The sequence below is a fragment of the Lissotriton vulgaris genome, chromosome 11 (genome assembly GCF_964263255.1).
Source record: "Lissotriton vulgaris chromosome 11, aLisVul1.2, whole genome shotgun sequence".
Taxonomy (NCBI): Eukaryota; Metazoa; Chordata; class Amphibia; order Caudata; family Salamandridae; genus Lissotriton; species Lissotriton vulgaris.
The window spans coordinates 505,496,497-505,516,434 of NC_141699.1; the positions used below are offsets into that span (position 1 = coordinate 505,496,497).

The 19,938-nt window shown below is 45.0% G+C and overlaps 1 protein-coding gene across 1 annotated transcript in view; it reads right to left on the reverse strand.

Moving 5' to 3' along the window:
* Window positions 1-1,397: 1,397 nt before the first annotated feature.
* TACR1 (tachykinin receptor 1) overlaps window positions 1,398-19,938 on the reverse strand; it is a 1,856,788-nt gene continuing 1,838,247 nt past the window's right edge. The window contains exon 5 of the mRNA XM_086943568.1: window positions 1,398-3,964. Within this exon, the coding sequence (XP_086799694.1) occupies window positions 3,673-3,964 (292 nt within the window). The 3' untranslated portion in view covers window positions 1,398-3,672. The remainder of the gene's footprint in view (window positions 3,965-19,938) is intronic.

Consider the following 19,938-nt stretch of genomic DNA (forward strand, 5'->3'; position numbering starts at 1 on the left):
CTCCCTCTGTCTGTCTCCCGCCCTCTGTCTCCCTCTGTCACCCTCTCCCTCCTTCTGTCTCCCTCTGTCACCCTCCCTCCCTCCGTCGTCGGGTCCTATCTGTCTGTTCCCTCCGTCTCGTCCTGCCGTCAGTCTCTCTGTCTGTCTCTCCTTCTGCTCTGTCCTCCCTTCTTTCTGTCTTTCTGCTGTCTGTCCTCTCTCTTCTGCTTCCTTTCTCTGTCCTCCCTTTCCTCCCTCTCCATCGCTCTCCCTCCCCTCCTCCTCTCCTTTCCTCCCTCGCTCTTCCCTCCCCCTCCTCCTCCCTGTCTCCCTCCCTCCTTCCTCCTTCCCTCCCTCTCTCGTTTCCTCTCTCTCCTTCTCCTTCCCTCTCCCTCTCCCCTGTCCCCCCTCCGTTCTTTCTCCCTCCCTCCCTCTGTCCCTCCCTGTACTTCCCTCCTGTCACCTCACCCTGCGATGGTGTGTGTGCCCAGGCTGAGACAGCTTCCTGGGCACACACACACAGCCGCACCCGAGCACCTCACAGGTCTATAAAAGACCATTTGCATGTTAATGAGGCCTTGTTGTATTTCACCTCTAAGCGCCCCTGCAGCTCCATTCTGACTATCACTGGAATGCCGGGCCCCCACAGAGCAGCAGATTCTCTCAGAGTTGGGCACAGTGTTTGAAGACACTCTTTATTTATTTATTTTTAAAACACGAGTACGATGTTTACAAGGTCTGCGGGCCGCCAGGGAAGGCCAGCGGCCCGCGGGCTGTACTGAGTACCCGGCCCTAGAGCGAGTGACCATCTCACAATCTCATGAGTGCTCTCGGAATAGCCAATTCCTATATAGTTTGACATTTAGCCCCAGTGTAAGAGTAGCACTATTGAAAGTTTATGATTCTTTATCTCGAAATTGTGTCACTCCAGCCTATGGTGAAAAAGCTTTAGCCAGAGTTTCCTTCTTGTGCCGCAGGCCACTGATTCCATCCACTTTGATTTAAACAATATAGGCAGAATACTGTGACTTTTACCTGTGCCCGTGATTTCCAGATTTGCATATGAGAGAAAGGTGCACATGATTTTATTACAGCCTAGCCACATTTTTATTGACCATGAATGTATTTAAACTTAAGTTCAATGCAGATTATATATGAATGGCCTTAACTCTCAACTATTGTTTTCATAACAATGTATACTTGCAAGACACTTTTCCTTCAAACAAGGAAAATTAAATAGAAGATTGCAATAAAAAACTAATAATTAAACTGCTTAGTTTTTGAACGATGATACAGAAAAAGAAACAGAACTATAGTGTTTGAAAAATTGATTTCTTAAAGGTGTGCAGGAATTCTCATAATACAGGAGTGGGTGCGGTTAAATGATACATCGGAGAAACGCCAAGCTCTGCCTTAAACATTTTCCACTACATTCCTTTTATTGATTTAATAGCTTCAACCATTGGTCCACACAGATGGTAAACAAGTTCAGGAAACAACAATGATTTGAAAAATCCTTTTCATCCGGTGAAATGTCACACATCAAACCAAGATTGAGAAACAACGATAAAAGAAGAGATTTAAATTCCCCTCCGAGGTGTTTGAATTTCTCCCTCACAGTCTTACATTTAGTTCCTCAGAATGTTTTCAAACTATCACAAAAGAAAGATGAAAAGCTACCCTTCTCTAAATCACATACTGTCTGTGTATTATTGTACGTGAAATAAATATTTTAGTATTGTTTTTAAAAGACATGGGTTTATTTGAGGATAAAAGTGGTTAGTTTTCTGTATCAACACTGTTTTTTCCCCAGGAGGAATCGGTTCACAGTCTTCCAAGAAGATATCTATAAAGCTGTAATTCACTGCATTATATTAGTAACTATGAGGACAAGATCAGAATATACCCTTAACAAATTTCCATCAATAAACCTTCCATTTCAGACCACCCTACCAACTCTTATTTTTTTTACATTTCTATAAATTCTAGTTTGAGCAGCAAGCTCCAATCGTGTGACTGCATTTCACTCCACCCTTAATAGAGCATGTGCCAATACTAATATTTTTTTAAACTTTTTTATCAAATTTAAAAATGTAACTCAGATTTCATCCCAGTGTGGTGATGTGTGACAAAGTTAATGTGAATCATTTTCTGGAATGCTTTTCTTGTAGTTTCTCTAATAACAAAGTGTGTGCTACTCCGTATAGTTTAAGTTTTTGATGGAAAAAACAGAAACACTATTAGCACAACAAAAGCTTTGCAATGACTACATTAAGAACAAAGTCTACCGCTAACCTGGAGATATACTACATAATTGCTCAATCTTCTTTTATATATTTATGGTGGCAACATAAATTTGGAAAAATGTATCAGCAACCATAATTGTGTACAAATCTATTTTATAATTTCCCTATAAATACAAAGTAGTCCCGCATTTTCATATCCGCCATTTTATGGTGAAAAGAGATGGACACTGTTCAAAGATATGTTTAATATTGTACTTCTTTGTGTATAAATTTGTGTAGTTTCCATTAAGGTGCGATCAACATTAGTACTCCAAGACTGCAGTCAGTCCGGATTTTTGAGATTCATATGATCTAATCTTACATACAATTAACTTAAATGGAACATTTTACATTGCCAGTGGCTGTCAAAACAATGGCGTGATTTTGGCCCTCAATGGCTACACTGGAAAATCTTTGATGGCTTAATCTCAGGAAAAAAGGAAGTTGTAGCTGTCATTTAAAAATAAAAATCTGTTTGTTGCAAATTTAATGTTAGGTAATTTGAAGCATTTTTCATAATTGGTTAGCCTTTTCTCTTATTAAACTTTCTGAAAGCCGTTAACACGTCTTCTGATAACAAAGGATAACATGTGATTTGGTGAGTAAGGCACCAGATTAGAGTTAGAAACTGTAGCAAAGCATGTCAAAGTTCACACACTGCGTGAGCTAGTGGAAGCCACCTCAGCCTTAGCACCTTCCTTAGTCTCCTAGGGGACTGACCTATGAAATGGTTTATCTCATATTTTTTTTAGAGCAAAGACCTTTTCATAATATAACTCTAAGAAGCATCACCTCAAAGTTAACAGTTGGGCAGTAATACAAATTGAATGATCATGAATACTACATTATCATCCTCATTCACATCCATAGTTGAAAGATCTAATATGAGGCAGCCACAATTCAAGACTTCAAACACTTATATTAAATTCAGACATTACAGCAAAGTCCTTAAAACTGTGAATTTTACAATGTAGAACCTGACTGTGGTATGGGCTAGTAACACAAAAATGTACTGTATTACATAGTTATTTTACAAATATCATACTATCTCCAAACGCTCCACTGAAAACAATTTATGTTGTATTTTACCTCCACACAATATGGTGACAGCAATGTTTATAGCATTTCAACTGTTGATAGTGTGAGGCAATTGTCACTTGCTATTACCACAGTAAAGCTGATTTGCAAATGCCATAGAATGTTATGCTTTTCACAGTCCCGAGAAAAATATTAACTGACTGATGCCGTGATTTTAAAGTTTCTCATGAAATATTGGCATTACAATTCTTACAAAAGATTAATGCAGATATGTTCTTCACTGGTGATAAAGCCATTAAATACAGTTGAATATTACAGGTCAATGTAAATACAAATACACATTGTTGAAACATCAGATTTCAAAAATGCTTCAGGACAGTGTGTTGGAGTAGAAACTAGATGCTTCCGAGACAGTTTTTGAGACACTTCGGGAGGATCCATTTGATGTTAAATCTAGAGAGAGTCTCTTGGTCTTGATGCTATCATCAGGGTCTTCATCATTGGCGGTGAGTACAGAGGATACTGTTGTTTCCACACGACTGACTTTATACATGCTGCATTGGGTTTGAAGATACCTTGTAGATTTCATTTCCAAACCTTCATATTCACCTGCACGTATAAATGGGCACCATCGAAAAACATGCTTAAACCCAATGCGAAATCTGATTAAAAAAGAGAAGAAAGAGAAAATGTGTTAACAAAATCTAATGTGTATTTGTTATGTTGATTTTAGAACTATTTCACGCATTGGTATGAAAATCATTGAATAGTGTACATAAAAGAGCAGGAAATTGACTAGAAAATGTATCACAAATTATTCTTACCCTGCTGTAAGTATAGAGATGTAGCTAATGTGCAGAACAGCTGTGTGTTTGTATTGTATTTCTAGAGCCAACCACATCTGTATGTGGACCTCAAACTGTTGATCTTTCAATAGGGGGAGGGTCGAGGGAATGGGAGGATTATATGGGCCATCACTGTCGGCATCCTCCCAGAACACAATTTATTCACAACAATTTTAACGTGATGTGTCACTATGAGTTAAAATGAGATAGAATTGCAAAACATTCTAAGGCTATATCTCACTTACCACCATGGGTGTCATGCTTCATCATAGGCCTGCCTCATTTGCCAGAAATGGTTCAGTGGTGAATTAGCGCCTTGTGTTTATAGGGAGTACTTAGTTAGGGAAATGAGGTACATGATCCAGAGTGAAGGGTTAAAAATCTCAGGCTCCCTCAAAATGTATTCCTTTTTATTCAAGGAGGGCCAGTGAGATTGTTAAAAATCCACTGTGATGCATGGGAGTGATTATTAACCCTTCATTTAATAGGTAATTTGAAGCTTTGCCTCGTGATTATTTGTAATTTTTTTTTGTGAAAATTTCTTTATTGACATCATAAAGTCACTGTACCACATCCAGTTCCATTATGTATTCGTGCATAACATTAGAACAGTGTTTATATCAATATATATAACTATCATTTCCATTTTCCTTTTTTATTGTGATATGCTGTTTCTCCCAACTCCCAAACTCCCACCCCTTCCCTCCCCCCCAGCACTTACTTAATCATATAAGACATCAAAAGCGGCATTGACCCATACATATTATCCATGTAATGACCGTCTGTCCTTTCAGTCTCCTTCTTGAAACATAATCAAACAATATGCAGTGTGATCGGGGTCTGCATCATGGCCAAGGGGGAATGCCTATCTGGAATCAGAGTCCTTGCGTGTGTGACTCTCGGCTTGGGCGGTGTCACCATCTCCTTGTCATGTCCACTTACACCATCCTACACACGAATCTAATCTTCGTAATCCCGCACCCCTTGTTCAAACTCTAGTAAGAGAGCATTCCAGTCTAATGAAATGGGTGTCTTTCTAAGGCCTCTACGCTCTTCTCTGTGCAGTTCCTGCCCCTCTGCCTTGCCCCATCTCTCCACTTCCCTACTCCACGTCTCCACTTCCGGCGGCCTAGCCGATTTCCATCTCATGGCCAAGCTCTCTTTGCCAACAATAATACCAAATCCACAAATCTAGTGCCACACTCCTCTTCTTCTCTTTGTGACCCAGCCCCAGCAGACAGTAGGAAGCGGATGTGTAGGGCCTACCTGGCGCCATTGTGTTAAGGATACGGTGGACTGTTCCCCAATAGTGTCCCAGTTTCGGACAATCCCAGAACGTGTAAAATGCCGGCATCCTCCTGATGGCATCTAGGGCAGGTGTCAGATGCATCTGGGAACATGACCCGCCTCCTGTGAGGTGTGTGGTATGCCCTATGTACCACCATTAGCTGTATGAATTTAATCTTAGGGTTGCGGGACACTTTCTTAGGCAGCTTCAGCACCCTTTCCCACTCCTTGTCACTAAGCTCTAAGCCCAGATCGCCCTCCCATCTCGATTTAAGGGGCTGCAGAGAAACAGCCCTACCAGAGCGGATGCCGCTAGTCAGCCATCTCGTCAGGTGACCACCCGTTCCCATGAGGTATTGCATAGTTATCAGTGCATTCGTGTCAGGTTTCGTCCCTTCCGGCGCCCAGTGTGTACTTATGTAACGAGTTACTTGAGCGTGTTGTATAAATAATGCTTCCTGTGTGTGTTTTAACCGAGTGAACATGATTATTTGTAATTTCTTGTAATTCCATGGCAACTACGTGGCCCTGTTTTCTCAGAGACAACACGGGATCAGGGTCCCCAACGCATGGGTGATTTCCTTGGAGAGATCCTTAAGCTTATATTTACACATAACATTTGGTTTTTTTGTGATTAAGATTTCTATATGGACAACATGAGGACGTTTTGACATGGTTCAACACTTTAAATCATCTAATAAACAGTGACATTATCATAGGTGTGTTATGAGCGTTATGTCTGTAAACACTCAAGTACAGGTTTTCTTCATTTAACATTATAAAAGGTGCATAATCTTATAACTTTTGCTATCTGTTGAATTCATAATTTTTTTAACAAAAATATTATCTTGGATCACAGAAAATTGTGTAATGTGTAGAGTAAATATTGCCATGATTCCCAGAAATCAACTGACAATTGGTGGTAATTTGCAAATTCTTAGAAAAAAAGCACTTTTTTGATTTTTTAAAATTGCCATGTGCCACGCATACATGCCCTTAGAGCAGGTTTGTGCGCCACATGGCACACATACATATTTCAGGGGTGCAACAGGGTGTCCTTTTGACACCCTGGCACCCTTGAAATTGCATTCTCAATTTGCGATTCTCTAATTGCGAATCGCAAATTGAGAATGTCTTCCTATTCATTCCTATGGGCCTCCTAGCCCATAGGAATGAATGAGAAGGTATTCCTCAATTGCGATTCGCAATTTGCGAATCACAATTAAGGAATATTAAGGAATCACAATTATTATTGTGATTCCTACATACATAGCATTTTGCGATTCCTTAATAGCAATTGGCTAAAAATTGCTATTAAGGAATTGCAAAAGGGCTTGTTCATACATATGCCCCCGTAAGACACATAAAGTTGGTATAGAAATGCTACAATAAATTAGAAAACAATTCTAGAGGGTGGAAGAGCTTCACCTGTCTGTGGTGTCAGATTCAGACTAGGGAGGCTCTATCAGGAACCAAAAAAAGATTGTATTGTTACAGAAGGACATCCTAGGTTTACAATATCAATCTGTGCATTTGTGCTTTACTGATTTAAACTCAGACATTCAGATGTTAGTCACTCTTTAGGTATTCATAAGAAGAAGTAGCAAGACACCTCAATAAAGACAGACCACGATTGTACTACAAGGAAGAGGCAATCACATAAATTGTGGGAGGCCGTCATGAAGCATGCATGATACCTTAAGGGAGACATGCACTAGTCTATTGCGTAGCCCACTGTTACCAGGAAAAGGAGTAAAGAAGTAGAATCCTCCCAGAGTTTTAAGTTAAGAGTGAATAAGTTTCAGTTTGAAGGAGAGTGTAGAAAGTTGATGTATTTGCGTTATGAGTAAAGCTGCAATTTGCAGACTTTCTGGCAGGGTCGGACTACTACAGAAAATGAGGCCTGGGCACCAAAATAAAAGCGTCCCCCTTTAGTGAATTGAAATGTAAAAAAGTAGCCCTTGTTGTCAAATTGGGGCACTTTTGCACTTGTAACGATCGCCATAAGAGTGGTGCAGCACAAAACTGCCCACTCTGTACACATCACTAAATCCAAAATACCACTGATGCTTGACACACGAAATGAATGTGCACTTTGCACATTAGTCTTACGCGTCTCAATGATACATACACACATTACACATGACAATGGGGATGCACAGAGTTTTGCTGTAGAATTGAAGAAATGTATTTGAAGTTTAACTTGGAATCGTTTATGGTAACTAGATGCTTGGAAGGGCGAGATTTTGATCGATACCTTATCACTATTGATCTAAAACCCCGATCTGGTCGACTGAACCTTTGTTGCCTGTCATTGAGGGAAGAAAGTGCATCTCTTACCAAGTTAGTTCACCCAATAAAGGACTCCGCTCCGAAAGATCACAGACAACTTCTAGCTTTCAAAGATTTATTATATAGTCAGAATAAGCTGCAGATACAGGCATCTCAGAATGAGATTCACAAGATACACAGGCCCAACTACATACATGTGCTCTCTGAAAGCCCTCAGACGAGCAACGAAGACTACGAGTACAAGTTCTAAGAATAATAAAGCTATCAGCATTGACACGTACTGAGATCTCTCCGTCATTTAAGTTGGAGGGAAAAATACAAGTTAGGCTGTCCCTACCCTGCTCTAGATGGTATCCCTACTTAACCAGGTCTCAACCTAACAAAAGGTGTCAGCTGTGAATGACTCCCTAGGGGAGTCACCCACTCTCAGTCTCTTGGTGAAAACCTATAGTTCTCCAGTCATGACCCCTCTCTGCCTACCCATCCGCTCTCTAAAGGGTCCTCAGGCATCTGCTCTCTCTCCACCCAGGGGTGCTGTCCCTAATACAAAAAACACAACAGTATTTGGGACGCCCCTCGTGAGACGCCCCTCACGTGGTGTTGCTTCTGGCTTTTTCCATGATGAGGCCTCGTGCGTTAGAGTTGACCTTGCTTCTCAGACTCTTCTCCGGCCCGCTGATACCCCTTAAAACATTCCGGAACCCTCCTCCGTGTCTGGGCCGTCTCCTGAACAAACCTCTATTCACTTTATTTATAATTGGATCCCCCCTTTTCTCTTGCAGACAGACATCTGCAGCCAAGATCCCAATTCTCATAGACTTCCAACAAAGGTTTGCAACATTTCTCGGCCCAGACCAATACGTGTAAATCAATGGCTAAAACATTTCAGGCCTACAGCATTTCTCATAATGATTATAGCATCCAACTCCTTCATTAATTAATAACATGTTAGTACTTTTATTCTATTATTCGGTAAACACATCTATATATCATGGCCCATTAACGTTATTACTAAAACATTAGTGCAATCCATGTCGTGAAATGAAACACCTTTCCCATCCCCTCTAGCTCTGGCCCTGAGGCCTACCACGTTCTGCGTTTAACCGCATGCCATCTTACATTTTAGCAGCTACACGACATGGATTCAGGAATAATCACGTCTAATAAAGTCATATAGTTTCACACATTTCTGCATTAGTTCCACTTCTACTTAAATCTCTAAATTAACTACACATTTCAGAATATAGATGCATGTACTATCAGCACTCATGGCATTTCTCTTCATGACTTGTGCTTACTACGTGTAAGTATGATGTACTTATACATTTTGGTCAGTTTGCGCTCTCTCAGTTCCCCCCTTTGATGACCTCTCGGGGTCATCACTAATCATTTAAACTGCAGTGATTGCTAGCATAACTCGTTTTTGCGTTTCCAGAGCCCTCAGACTCCTGTACTGACTATCTTGTATGGCAGCCAATCTCTGCAGCTGTTCTCTCTGTGCTCTCTCTGACCTTCTTACTCTGTACCATTTGAATACCCTCACCAATCCCCACAACACGATCCCACAGATCAATATTATGATGATAGGTTTCAGTATATACCACACGAAGCTTTTGCCTAAAGTGGTGAGCCAACCTCCAGCTTCACTCATTCCGTGGCCCACCTTTTCCCAGACATTTTCTCTACTCAGGTCTTCAATCTCTTTGTGAATATCAGTTATGTTCCTAATAACTTTCTCAAGGGGCTTGGAATTGTCTGGAATGTAAGTGCAACATTCCTGGACCTTCAAAGCCTTACAGACTCCGCCCTCTTTTGCCAATAGGACGTCTAAGGCAAGACGGTTCTGGAGAACCATAGCCCTTATCGATTGCATCTCTCCTTCTACCAGCATTAAGGACTGAGCAGTGCTGGCAGACAACCTGTCTACGACTGTTGCCAGTCGTCTAATTTTAACATCATTCAGGATTAGTCCCAAAAGAGGGAACACAGCTCCAAAGACATCTCCAACCATTTCTGCATCTCCTACATCTCTCCTTCCTCTCGATGATGTCTTGCCCTCGATGATCTCTAAGTCTTGGGCATGGTATATTTTGGGGAAGATAATTGCCAAGTAACATGAGCCATACCAATTGTCAGGTAGTCTCACGTAGGCATTTCTCCCACATACAAAATACACATTTGGAATCACTTGCATTCCCTTCAGGAAGTCCTTAGTGTAGTATTCTAGATTGAAAGCATGTTCACAGCTAACTTCTCCCACGTATACGTTTTCATAATACGTTTTGGCTCTGTGAAGACATAACTTTCCTCTCTGCGTTCTATCTAAAGCTATTGGACCACTACTACCCTTTCTCTTGTGTGCCTTCTCTTCCTCGGTCCAATCTGTTTTCCATTGTCCTGATTTTTTCAAAATCTTTTGTCTCCTGTTTCGATCATCCACCTGCCCTATGAATTTCTTCTCGACTTCTGACACCTTACATGTCAGATTGTTTCTACGGGCATGTGAAGTATCTAAGGTAATCCAAGGAATGAAGAACTTGGCCAATCTGTCTTCACTCTTCCAGTAGTCCCATTTGTTCATCTGCTTATAATTTGGGACTTCTGGTAACACTGAGTCATAATTGGAGAAATAGTATTCAAAACTATCTCTCCCATAAAATATACTAAGCAATAAGCTACATGTAATGCCATATGTCAGCGGGAGGTGATGATATCGAATGCCTTCATCTACAGACGCCGGCAACTGCATGCAGACATAGCAGTCCTTAACCTCCATGGCATCCACGTACTCATATAAAAGTTTAGCATAAGCATTTGACCTAAAGTCGCCTTGGGACTCATCTACGTGTAACCTGCGAGCTTCTGCAGCTAATAACGCTTTCTCTTGAGTGTTTTCCCCTTTCCCACCAGCAACGGTAGGTGTAAGCGTCTCTACAGATTTCACATCAGTTACCCTTGCTTCTTCCTCATGTCCCTTTACATAGGAAACGGTTACTACTAAAGCTATTAATATTATCACTCCTACTATTAGTGTGCCTATTATACATTTAGCTCTGCGGTTCTGGGTGCCGGCTTCCATTTCGTCAGACAGTATGGCTCTCTCTCTTGTCTCTGCACAAAGTTCTTTTCTTCTCGTTCCTTTACAGTCTCTTTTACTCCTTTAGTCCTTAGAACCACACAACTGGAAGCTGACAACCTTCTTCGCAAAAGTTCTTTAACAGTTCAATACAGACAACCCTAGCCCTTCTCCATCAACTCAAGGAAAGGTCCCTAAGATTCTCTGCTTCCTGGGCGCTAGGTAATCTTCTTTTCTTCTCGCTTATTTACAAAGTCTTTTAAGCATCCACTATCAGGCTTGTGCCTGCAGCTTCGACAGCAAAGTTCAATATTTCCAAACGAAGATTATGCTCTTCGTGGTCGGTTATCCTTGTACCAAAATCGGGGAATTGCAATTCTGTGAGAAACATGTGCTTTAACTTGCTGAGGCGGGGAGGTCTGGGGAGCATGAAAGTTAGTGACCCTTCTTGTTCGACTCCGGGTACTAACAGTCGTATTTCCACTGTGACGATGGGCTCAGAACTGGACACCACCACCACTCGGATCCTCCCTGTCTCCGGTTTCAAAGACATTTGTCGCCAGATATGTCCACTCAGGGGTGGAGCATCTTCTGCTAGGCACACGCACTCTTCTTGACCTTCTCAAGTCCGGTGCTTCAGCGCCCTGAGCACCTTCTTCCGGGTCTGAGTCCTCTGATATCGGAGGAAGGGTTCTCTCTGGAGTTGACCTCAGACTAGAGCTCCTTCTTTGCGGCCAATCAGCTTCTCCACGTACCCTTCTACTCCTTCTCCTTCTTGTCGGTTCACGCTCTCTGTCAGACCTGTCAGTGTCTGACTCGTACTCCCAGCTACTTTCTCCTTCAGTAGCGTCGTCGGTTTCGCTGTTGTACTGACCGTCCTCAGCTTGGTCAGACTCGTTCCCTGCTTCCGCTGGCACCTCTACAGCTTGGCTGGCCCCCTCTATGGCTTCTCGGTCCGCAGCTGGACGTCTATCCGAGAGAGGAGCTGTTTCTTCCAGAGGTGCTGGAACCCTCCGCGTGTGTGACGCGTGGATCCAATTGGGCAGGCCTCCCACCTTCACAGCCGTGTTCGTGATCAGGATGATCTGGAAGGGCCCACGCCAACGAACATCCAGGCAGCTTCTTCTCACGTGTTTTTTCACCAGGACCCAGTCCCCAGGGTACAGGTCATGACATGGGACCGGGCACGATGGAACCTCGGCAGCCTGCACCTGAAGGGACACAGAATGAATGGCGTCAGACAGCCCCTTACAATAGTCCAGGATCATATCATCTGTGATGTTAATCAGTGCAGCAGTTGGGACAGAAGGCAACCTCATTGCTCTCCCCATCAACACCTCATGGGGAGACAGCCCCGTTCTTCTATCAGGGGTACTACGGAGGCTCATAAGGACCAATGGCAAAGCGTCAGGCCAACTCAAGGATGTTGATGAACACACTTTTGCAATTCTGGCCTTGATAGTGCCATTTATCTGCTCCACAATTCCTGAAGCCTCTGGTCGATAACTGCAATGTAATTTCTGATCTATGTTCAAAGCCGCACAAATCATCTTCACAAGCTCGCTGTTGAAATGCGTTCCCCTATCTGATTCCAAAGAGGCCGGCACCCCGAAGCGCGGAATAAGCTCCCTAAGCAGTAACTTGGCTACTGTGAGGGTGTCGCACCTACGTGTAGGGTATGCCTCAACCCATCTGGAGAATACGCAAACAACCACCAGAATATAACGGAGGCGGTTGCACCTTGGCAGTTCGATAAAATCCAACTGCATGCGGTTGAAGGGACCCCCTGACCTCCCAATGTGACTTAATGCAACTGGTGTCTTTTTCCCCACATTCAACTGCTGACAAGTCACACAACGCTGGCACACTGCTTCGGCTGCTATTCTGAACTTAGGATTGTACCAGGTTTGCCTGAACACTCTCAGCATAGCGTCTCTTCCTAAGTGTACAGGACCATGTATTTGTCTAGCCATTGGGCTCACCATCTCATTGGGTAACACTGCTCTGCCATCTGGTGAGACCCAGAAATGGGCCTCGCCCACCACACATCCTGCCTTTTCCCATGTTTCTTTTTCAAAATCAGGAACATTTTCTTGCATGCTCTTCAGTTCGTCCCAAGAGTCAACAGTTTCCAGTATCATAGCTAATTCAGTTCTTACATTTATTCCACCCACTTCCACCTCTGTGAAAGAGTACCCTTGTTCCGCGCAATACCGCGCGACTTCGTCGGCATATCTATTGCCTTGTGACACGAAGTCCATATTTCTGGTATGTGCGGTGCACTTCACAACTGCGATACCTGCTGGACATTGCAACGCCTCTAACAACAGGCGCACAAACTCTCCATTGCGAATGGGAGAGCCTGAAGAGGTCATGAAACCTCTTTGAGACCACAACTGCCCGTAATCATGAACTACCCCGTAACCATATTGGCTGTCGGTGTATATGGTGACTCGAATTTGGTTGCTTGCCAAGCAAGCACGCGTTAGGGCAATAATCTCGGCTACCTGAGCGGAGTGTACTCCTTCCAGGCATCCAGCTTCCACAACTCCAGTAATTGTACAAACAGCGTAAGCTGCTCTCAACTGCCCAACTTCGTCTCTTACACATGAGCCATCGACAAAGAAAATTTCGTCTGGGTCAGTCAATGGCTCATCTACGATGTCGGGTCTTGGTTTGGTGCATAGTTCAGTCACATCGAGGCAGTCATGGTCTGTACATTCATCATCATCCTCAATATCGTTTGGGAGTGGCATCAAGGTGGCAGGATTCAAAACAGAGCATCTCTTGAGGGTCACGTTCTCTGCAGCAAGAATAACTTGTTCATAGCGCGTGAGCCTACTGTTGGTCAGATGCTGTGTTTTGGTCCTGGTCATTAACAATTCAACAGAGTGGGGCACATGCACCTCTAACGGATGCCCCATGACAATATTCTCACACCTCTCGATGCTGACACCTGTTGCGGCAACGGATTTGAGACATCCGGGCAACGCTGCGGCTACTGGGTCTAAAGTAGCCGAGAAATATGCGACTGGTCTACGGGCATTCCCATGAATTTGGACTAACACAGACAGCGCGCAACCCTCTCTCTCACAGCAATAAAGCAAGAATGGTTTATCGTAATCAGGCATTCCCAAAGCCGGAGCACGACATAGGTCCTCTCTCAGCTGTAGGAACGCCATCAAACAGTCTTTGTCCCATGGTACCGGATCGCTCACCTCCTTGTGCGTCAGTTTTTGCAAGGGCTTTGCTTTCAGTGAAAAGTTTGCAATCCACTGTCGGCAATATCCCACCATCCCTAGAAACATCCTGACTTCTCTCTGTGTTTTAGGTGCATTCATCTTCATGATGGCCTCTATCCTGTCTGGTGACACTTTTCGTTTGCCTTTCTCGATTCTGTGTCCCAGGTACTGCACTTCTGTCAGGCAGTATTGTAATTTTCCCGGGGACACCTTGTGCCCATTTTCAGCTAGGTGATTTAACAAAGCAATAGAGTCCTCCCTGCAAGCTTCTTCTGTTTCTGACGCCACAAGGAGGTCGTCTATGTACTGGACCAGAACTGACCTCTGGGGCAGCACTAGACTTTCAAGATTTTTCTTCAGAAGCTGGTTGAAGATCGATGGGCTCTCTGTATACCCCTGAGGAATACGACACCATGTTAGGACGCGACCTTCCAGCTTAAATGCGAAAAGAAAATGGCTCTCTTCGTCCAAAGGGATCGAAAAGAAGGCCTGGCAAAGATCAATCACAGTGAACCATTCGGCTTGGAACGGTATCTGAAACAGTATCACTGATGGATTCGGTACCACTGGACAACATGAAACGACTATGTTATTAATCTTTCGGAGGTCCTGCACTATCCGGAATTTCCCATTTGGTTTCTGCAAACCCATAATCGGGGAGTTACATGGACTACCCACGATTTCTTTCAATATTCCCTGCTTAATCATGGACTCGATCACAGGCTTTATACCTGCAATCGTTTCTGGAGTCAATTTGTATTGGGGTGTTCTTGGAAACTCAGCATGCGGTTTCACTACAATTTTCACTGGGTCCACCCCCTTGACCAATCCAATCTCTTCCCCAGTGAAATCCCACACTTCTGGTGCTACGGTCTCTCTCAGATCCCAGGGGAGCTCATCTACTGTCAGAGTGGGATACAGCTCCACACATATTCTGGAATTTGCGACTTTAAAGTCCGCATCATCGTCATTAGTCAATACCTCCACTCCTTGTGGAGTGCAGTATATGGTGCAGTTTAATTTGCACAAGAGGTCTCTTCCTAGCAGACACACAGGGCTAGAATCGCAAACCACAAACTGGTGCTCATCACTGTACTTCCCTATTTTCACCTGCACGGGTTCTGTCAGTGGGCTGGTCATTCTCCTGTTAGCGACCCCCACCACTTGTATGGTCTCTCCAGACATGGGCAGGCCTGGAACTGCGGCGGATCTGATCGTGGATCTAGTGGCTCCTGTGTCTACTAAAAATGTCGTGGGGAACCCTGCCACTTCGGCCTCCACATAGGGTCCCCTTTGGTCCACCTCCAAGACTGCCCCGAGGGTGCAGTCCTCCCTTTCCACTCTCTGCCCAGTTAGTGGGTCCACATAATAGCACTCCTCTCCTCCTACAAACAGGGGCATCTGTCTATAGGTCCTACCCATTGTCCCTACTCTGGGTGGTTGGGGAAACTGGGCTCGGGGAGGAGGCCCCCCCCCTTTGAGCACCTTTCCCTGGTACTGCGTTACCCCTCTTGTAGGCGCACTCTGGACCTCTTCCTCCTCTACCTCCTGTTCTCCTATCTCGACATTGTAGGGACACTCGCGTTTCCAATGCCCCACCTCGTTACACTGATGGCACCGAGTCGTTTTCTTCAAGGCAGCTATGTCTATTCGGGGTCTAAAGGTGGAATTCTCCTCATTGCCCTTGTTCTGGCTATACTGCTTCTTTCCCCCAGTCCCTGTTCCTTGCGGCTGTTGCTGCTGTCCCCCCTTTGCGGCTGCCTGCATCTGTACCACCATCAGTTTCTCTTTTAGCTTCTTTGCCTTGGAGTCTATCTCATCACAGCAGTACCTGGCATACCTCAGTATTTCGTCTAGGGGTTTATTTTGCCAACAAATCAAGTGTTGCTGTATCATTAAACTAATATCCGGTCTCAGGCCCAGGACGAACTTGGACACAAATTGCCCTATGTCCTTTGGATCCATTACATCCAGACCGCTATACTGTTTAAATGCCTTCAGCAATCTCTCATAAAATTCATGAACAGTCTCTTTGGGTTCCTGTCTAGTTCGATCTATTTTGACCCAATCTATATCTTGCATTGGCACTTTCTCTTTCAGCCATGTCATCACTCTCTCGAATTTTGCCATCACAATCTCGGACGGCCCATTAGTCTTAGCATCTCTCTCTGGCTCTGTTGTGGGCCACTCAGCGCTAACCTTGCATGCTGTCCACAAATCTCCTGGCACTACGATGTCAAACAGCGTGTTCAAATCTATCCATAGGACCTTTGAGATTTTTACGAATCTCTCAACTTGCTTGTACCACTCTACTGGGTTCTCCCTCAATTTGGGGAAGGAAGTGGTAAAAGCAGCTAAGTCTCCCCTACTCCAAGGGACGTGCACATAGTTCCCATTTGCGACTTCACGCAAAGGGTATGCCTCTATTCCCTGCAGTCCTCCTGGTGTCATACCAAGCGTGCTTCTCCTGACGGTCCCTTTCTTGGACCACCTCTCTTCCCACTTATCTAGTGCCCTCCATGTCCTTATTCCCGTGATCAGTTCCCTTATGTGCGTTTTCAGTCCTATTGTTCTCCTCTCATCTAGGTCTCGATCTGAGTAATGTAGCCTATGGTTACCCTGTAATGCTTTGGTCCTTGACAGGTCCACCATATATTTGCCTGCTAGTTCGACTAACTTCTCATGAATTGTTCTCGCTTTCCGAGTGATGTCTTTTGCCATGAACAGTATTTCATCCGGCTCATACATTTCCATTCTTTCTAAAGGCAGGGTACCATCGACCATGTCATCCAGGTCTGACCTTAAGCTGGCGACATCGAGTCTCTTGGCTTTTATCTCGGCTCGCAATATCTCTTTCGAAGGAGGTTCACAGGGTTCTCTCCCATCCCAACTCCGGGCCCTACGTTTGGGTTCGGGAGAGTCAAGGAGTGCTCTCCCTTGTTCCCATCTTTCCAGGTCCCATGCTCGGCCATCCGACCTTGGAAGGTGATGGAATACGGGCCTGTTACCCCCAATCTTACTTTGCCCATTCTCTCTTTCTTCTCTCTTTTCGAAGTATGACTCTCTGCTATTCTCCCTCCGGTCTCCATTCTCTCTCGGTCTAGTATCACTCAGTATCTGATATGACCCTTCTCGGTTCCCCATATTCCCTGGACTGCGCTCATGTCCGTCATCACAGGGACTATGGTGCGACCTCTCGCAACTCCCATTCTGTTCTCTGTTGCCGGGCACACAGTGGATACACTTAAAGCTGTCTCTGTACTCCCGAGTCCTCCTGTCTTCTCCGCTATGCATTGGGCGAGACACCCCCCCGTTCTCTGGGCCCCCGTTTTCCAGGTCTGATCTACCTCCACTCCGGGCCCAATGGGTGACTCCCCTACTATCGTTCTCCCTCCCGTCCCACTCCGGGCTGCTCTCCTCAGCCCCGCAGTGAGTCCGGGCTCTGCTATCCTGACTTTCTCTTCCAGCTTCCGCAGCTATGATGCTCTTGTGAGCCTCTACTGCTTCATCCCACTTCTTCATGTACTTGCTTAACTCCTGAAAGGATTTCTGTCCTGATCCCCTCATCTCCACTGGCCATCTATGGTCCCCCGGATCCCCGGCTGTGTGTACTGGGGTGCTCCACTCTCTTGGTATCGGCAACTGACTTGGGGAGTTGATCGTATCATTCCTCCTTGCCATCTCTGCTCTTTCTCTGTCCCTCCGTACCCGTTCCTCCCCTCTGGCCCTTTCTGGGTCATATATCGATACTATAGGACCTATGGTAACAGGTACCTGTAGTGCATCGGGTAATGCGTAGGATGTGGCGCACTCCGTTTCCGGCGCCCTTTGCACCACAAACCTCCCGACTACCTGCTGCACCTGACTAGGCTGGGACAGTTCTTTCTTTGCATCGGGATCCCAATCGGAACTGGGAAGCGGTCCATGCTCTCCTGCATTGCCCCCCTCCTTTTCACTATGCTCGACATCTCCCCCTGCTCTGTTATACGGGGGTGGCCTATCTGTCAATAATCTGTTTATCAGGCTGTCCTCTGTTTCGCTCTCATCATCTTCTTCTAGGGGGCTTTTGTTCCCGGGCATCTCTAATACTGGGTACAATTTATTTACTTCCATGTTATGCACTCTCCATCTTTTAGCATCCGCATCCCACTTGGCATCCTGCACTACCCTTACCGATCGTTTCACCCTTTCTTGTCGTCTATTCAGGTTCCTCTCGTGCGCTGCCCTAATCCATGCATTGAGAGCTTCAAACTGGGTCGGTCTAGGCAAGGGTCTCATTGAGGTCATAACTGCTTTTAATCTGTGTAGCACCTCTAATCTGAACGTCCCGTACTTCGGGAACGTCAGTTCCTCATTTCCTTCTGTAATCTTACTCCACTCTGAGATCCACAAAATTGTGTGCAGCCCAACGTTTGCCGCCATATAATAAGCCGGCGTACCCTCCGGCGGGGCTTCTTCCCCTTCATAAGATCGCCGCCTCTCTCTTTTAAACACCGCTCTTAACCATTTAAAACACTTCATGATTATACGCACAATTTCCAGCCTCAATACTCTGTTTACTTCCTGATGACAATCCACCAATCCTAGCGCGGCTTTACTAGCTGGCCTATCGCAGCGCGGTCTTTCTCCGGCCGGCCAATCCCAGCGCGGCACTTTCTGACGTCACTTGTCTCCGCTTCGCAGCAGCACCCCTCCTTTCTCAGCTCTCCTCGCGGTCATGCATGCGTCCCATTCATACCTTGAAAAATGACTACTTCCGACCAAGCGGTCACTTCCCTCGACTGTACGTCCACAGCCTATCTGTAATTGTCAACACAACTGACGGAATGTCTATCGTCTCTCTGATAGGTTTCTTACACACACAGTAACCTCCGACCAGCGTCCGTTACTCACGCACTCACTCTTACGTTCCCCCTATCTCGGTCTTTCGGGTGATCAATGGTACCTCATGACCCCCTTCACACTAGTTGACAATTACTCTGGGTGTCCGGCACACCCGAACCACTTAAGCTCTCCTTGAACTTAAGATTTTCACCGGTTGTGCGCGCTCACAACCTGTTCCACAGTCTCTCTACAGGCATTCAGCTCCGCCAGACATTACAACATAGATACAACACAAAAACACCGCAATCTAGCACGCATGACCCTTTATACTCACTCTCGACCGATACTGCTGCTTTTCTGTCTCACGTCATCCGGACCTTCTTCGGCGGGCGGTTCTTCCGATCATCGATCTCTAGGGGCCTTGGGGTAATCTAACCTGGCCTAGATCACCTTCCTCAAGAAGGCAACCATCCTCTATAGCTACCAACTGGAAGGGCGAGATTTTGATCGATACCTTATCACTATTGATCTAAAACCCCGATCTGGTCGACTGAACCTTTGTTGCCTGTCATTGAGGGAAGAAAGTGCATCTCTTACCAAGTTAGTTCACCCAATAAAGGACTCCGCTCCGAAAGATCACAGACAACTTCTAGCTTTCAAAGATTTATTATATAGTCAGAATAAGCTGCAGATACAGGCATCTCAGAATGAGATTCACAAGATACACAGGCCCAACTACATACATGTGCTCTCTGAAAGCCCTCAGACGAGCAACGAAGACTACGAGTACAAGTTCTAAGAATAATAAAGCTATCAGCATTGACACGTACTGAGATCTCTCCGTCATTTAAGTTGGAGGGAAAAATACAAGTTAGGCTGTCCCTACCCTGCTCTAGATGGTATCCCTACTTAACCAGGTCTCAACCTAACAAAAGGTGTCAGCTGTGAATGACTCCCTAGGGGAGTCACCCACTCTCAGTCTCTTGGTGAAAACCTATAGTTCTCCAGTCATGACCCCTCTCTGCCTACCCATCCGCTCTCTAAAGGGTCCTCAGGCATCTGCTCTCTCT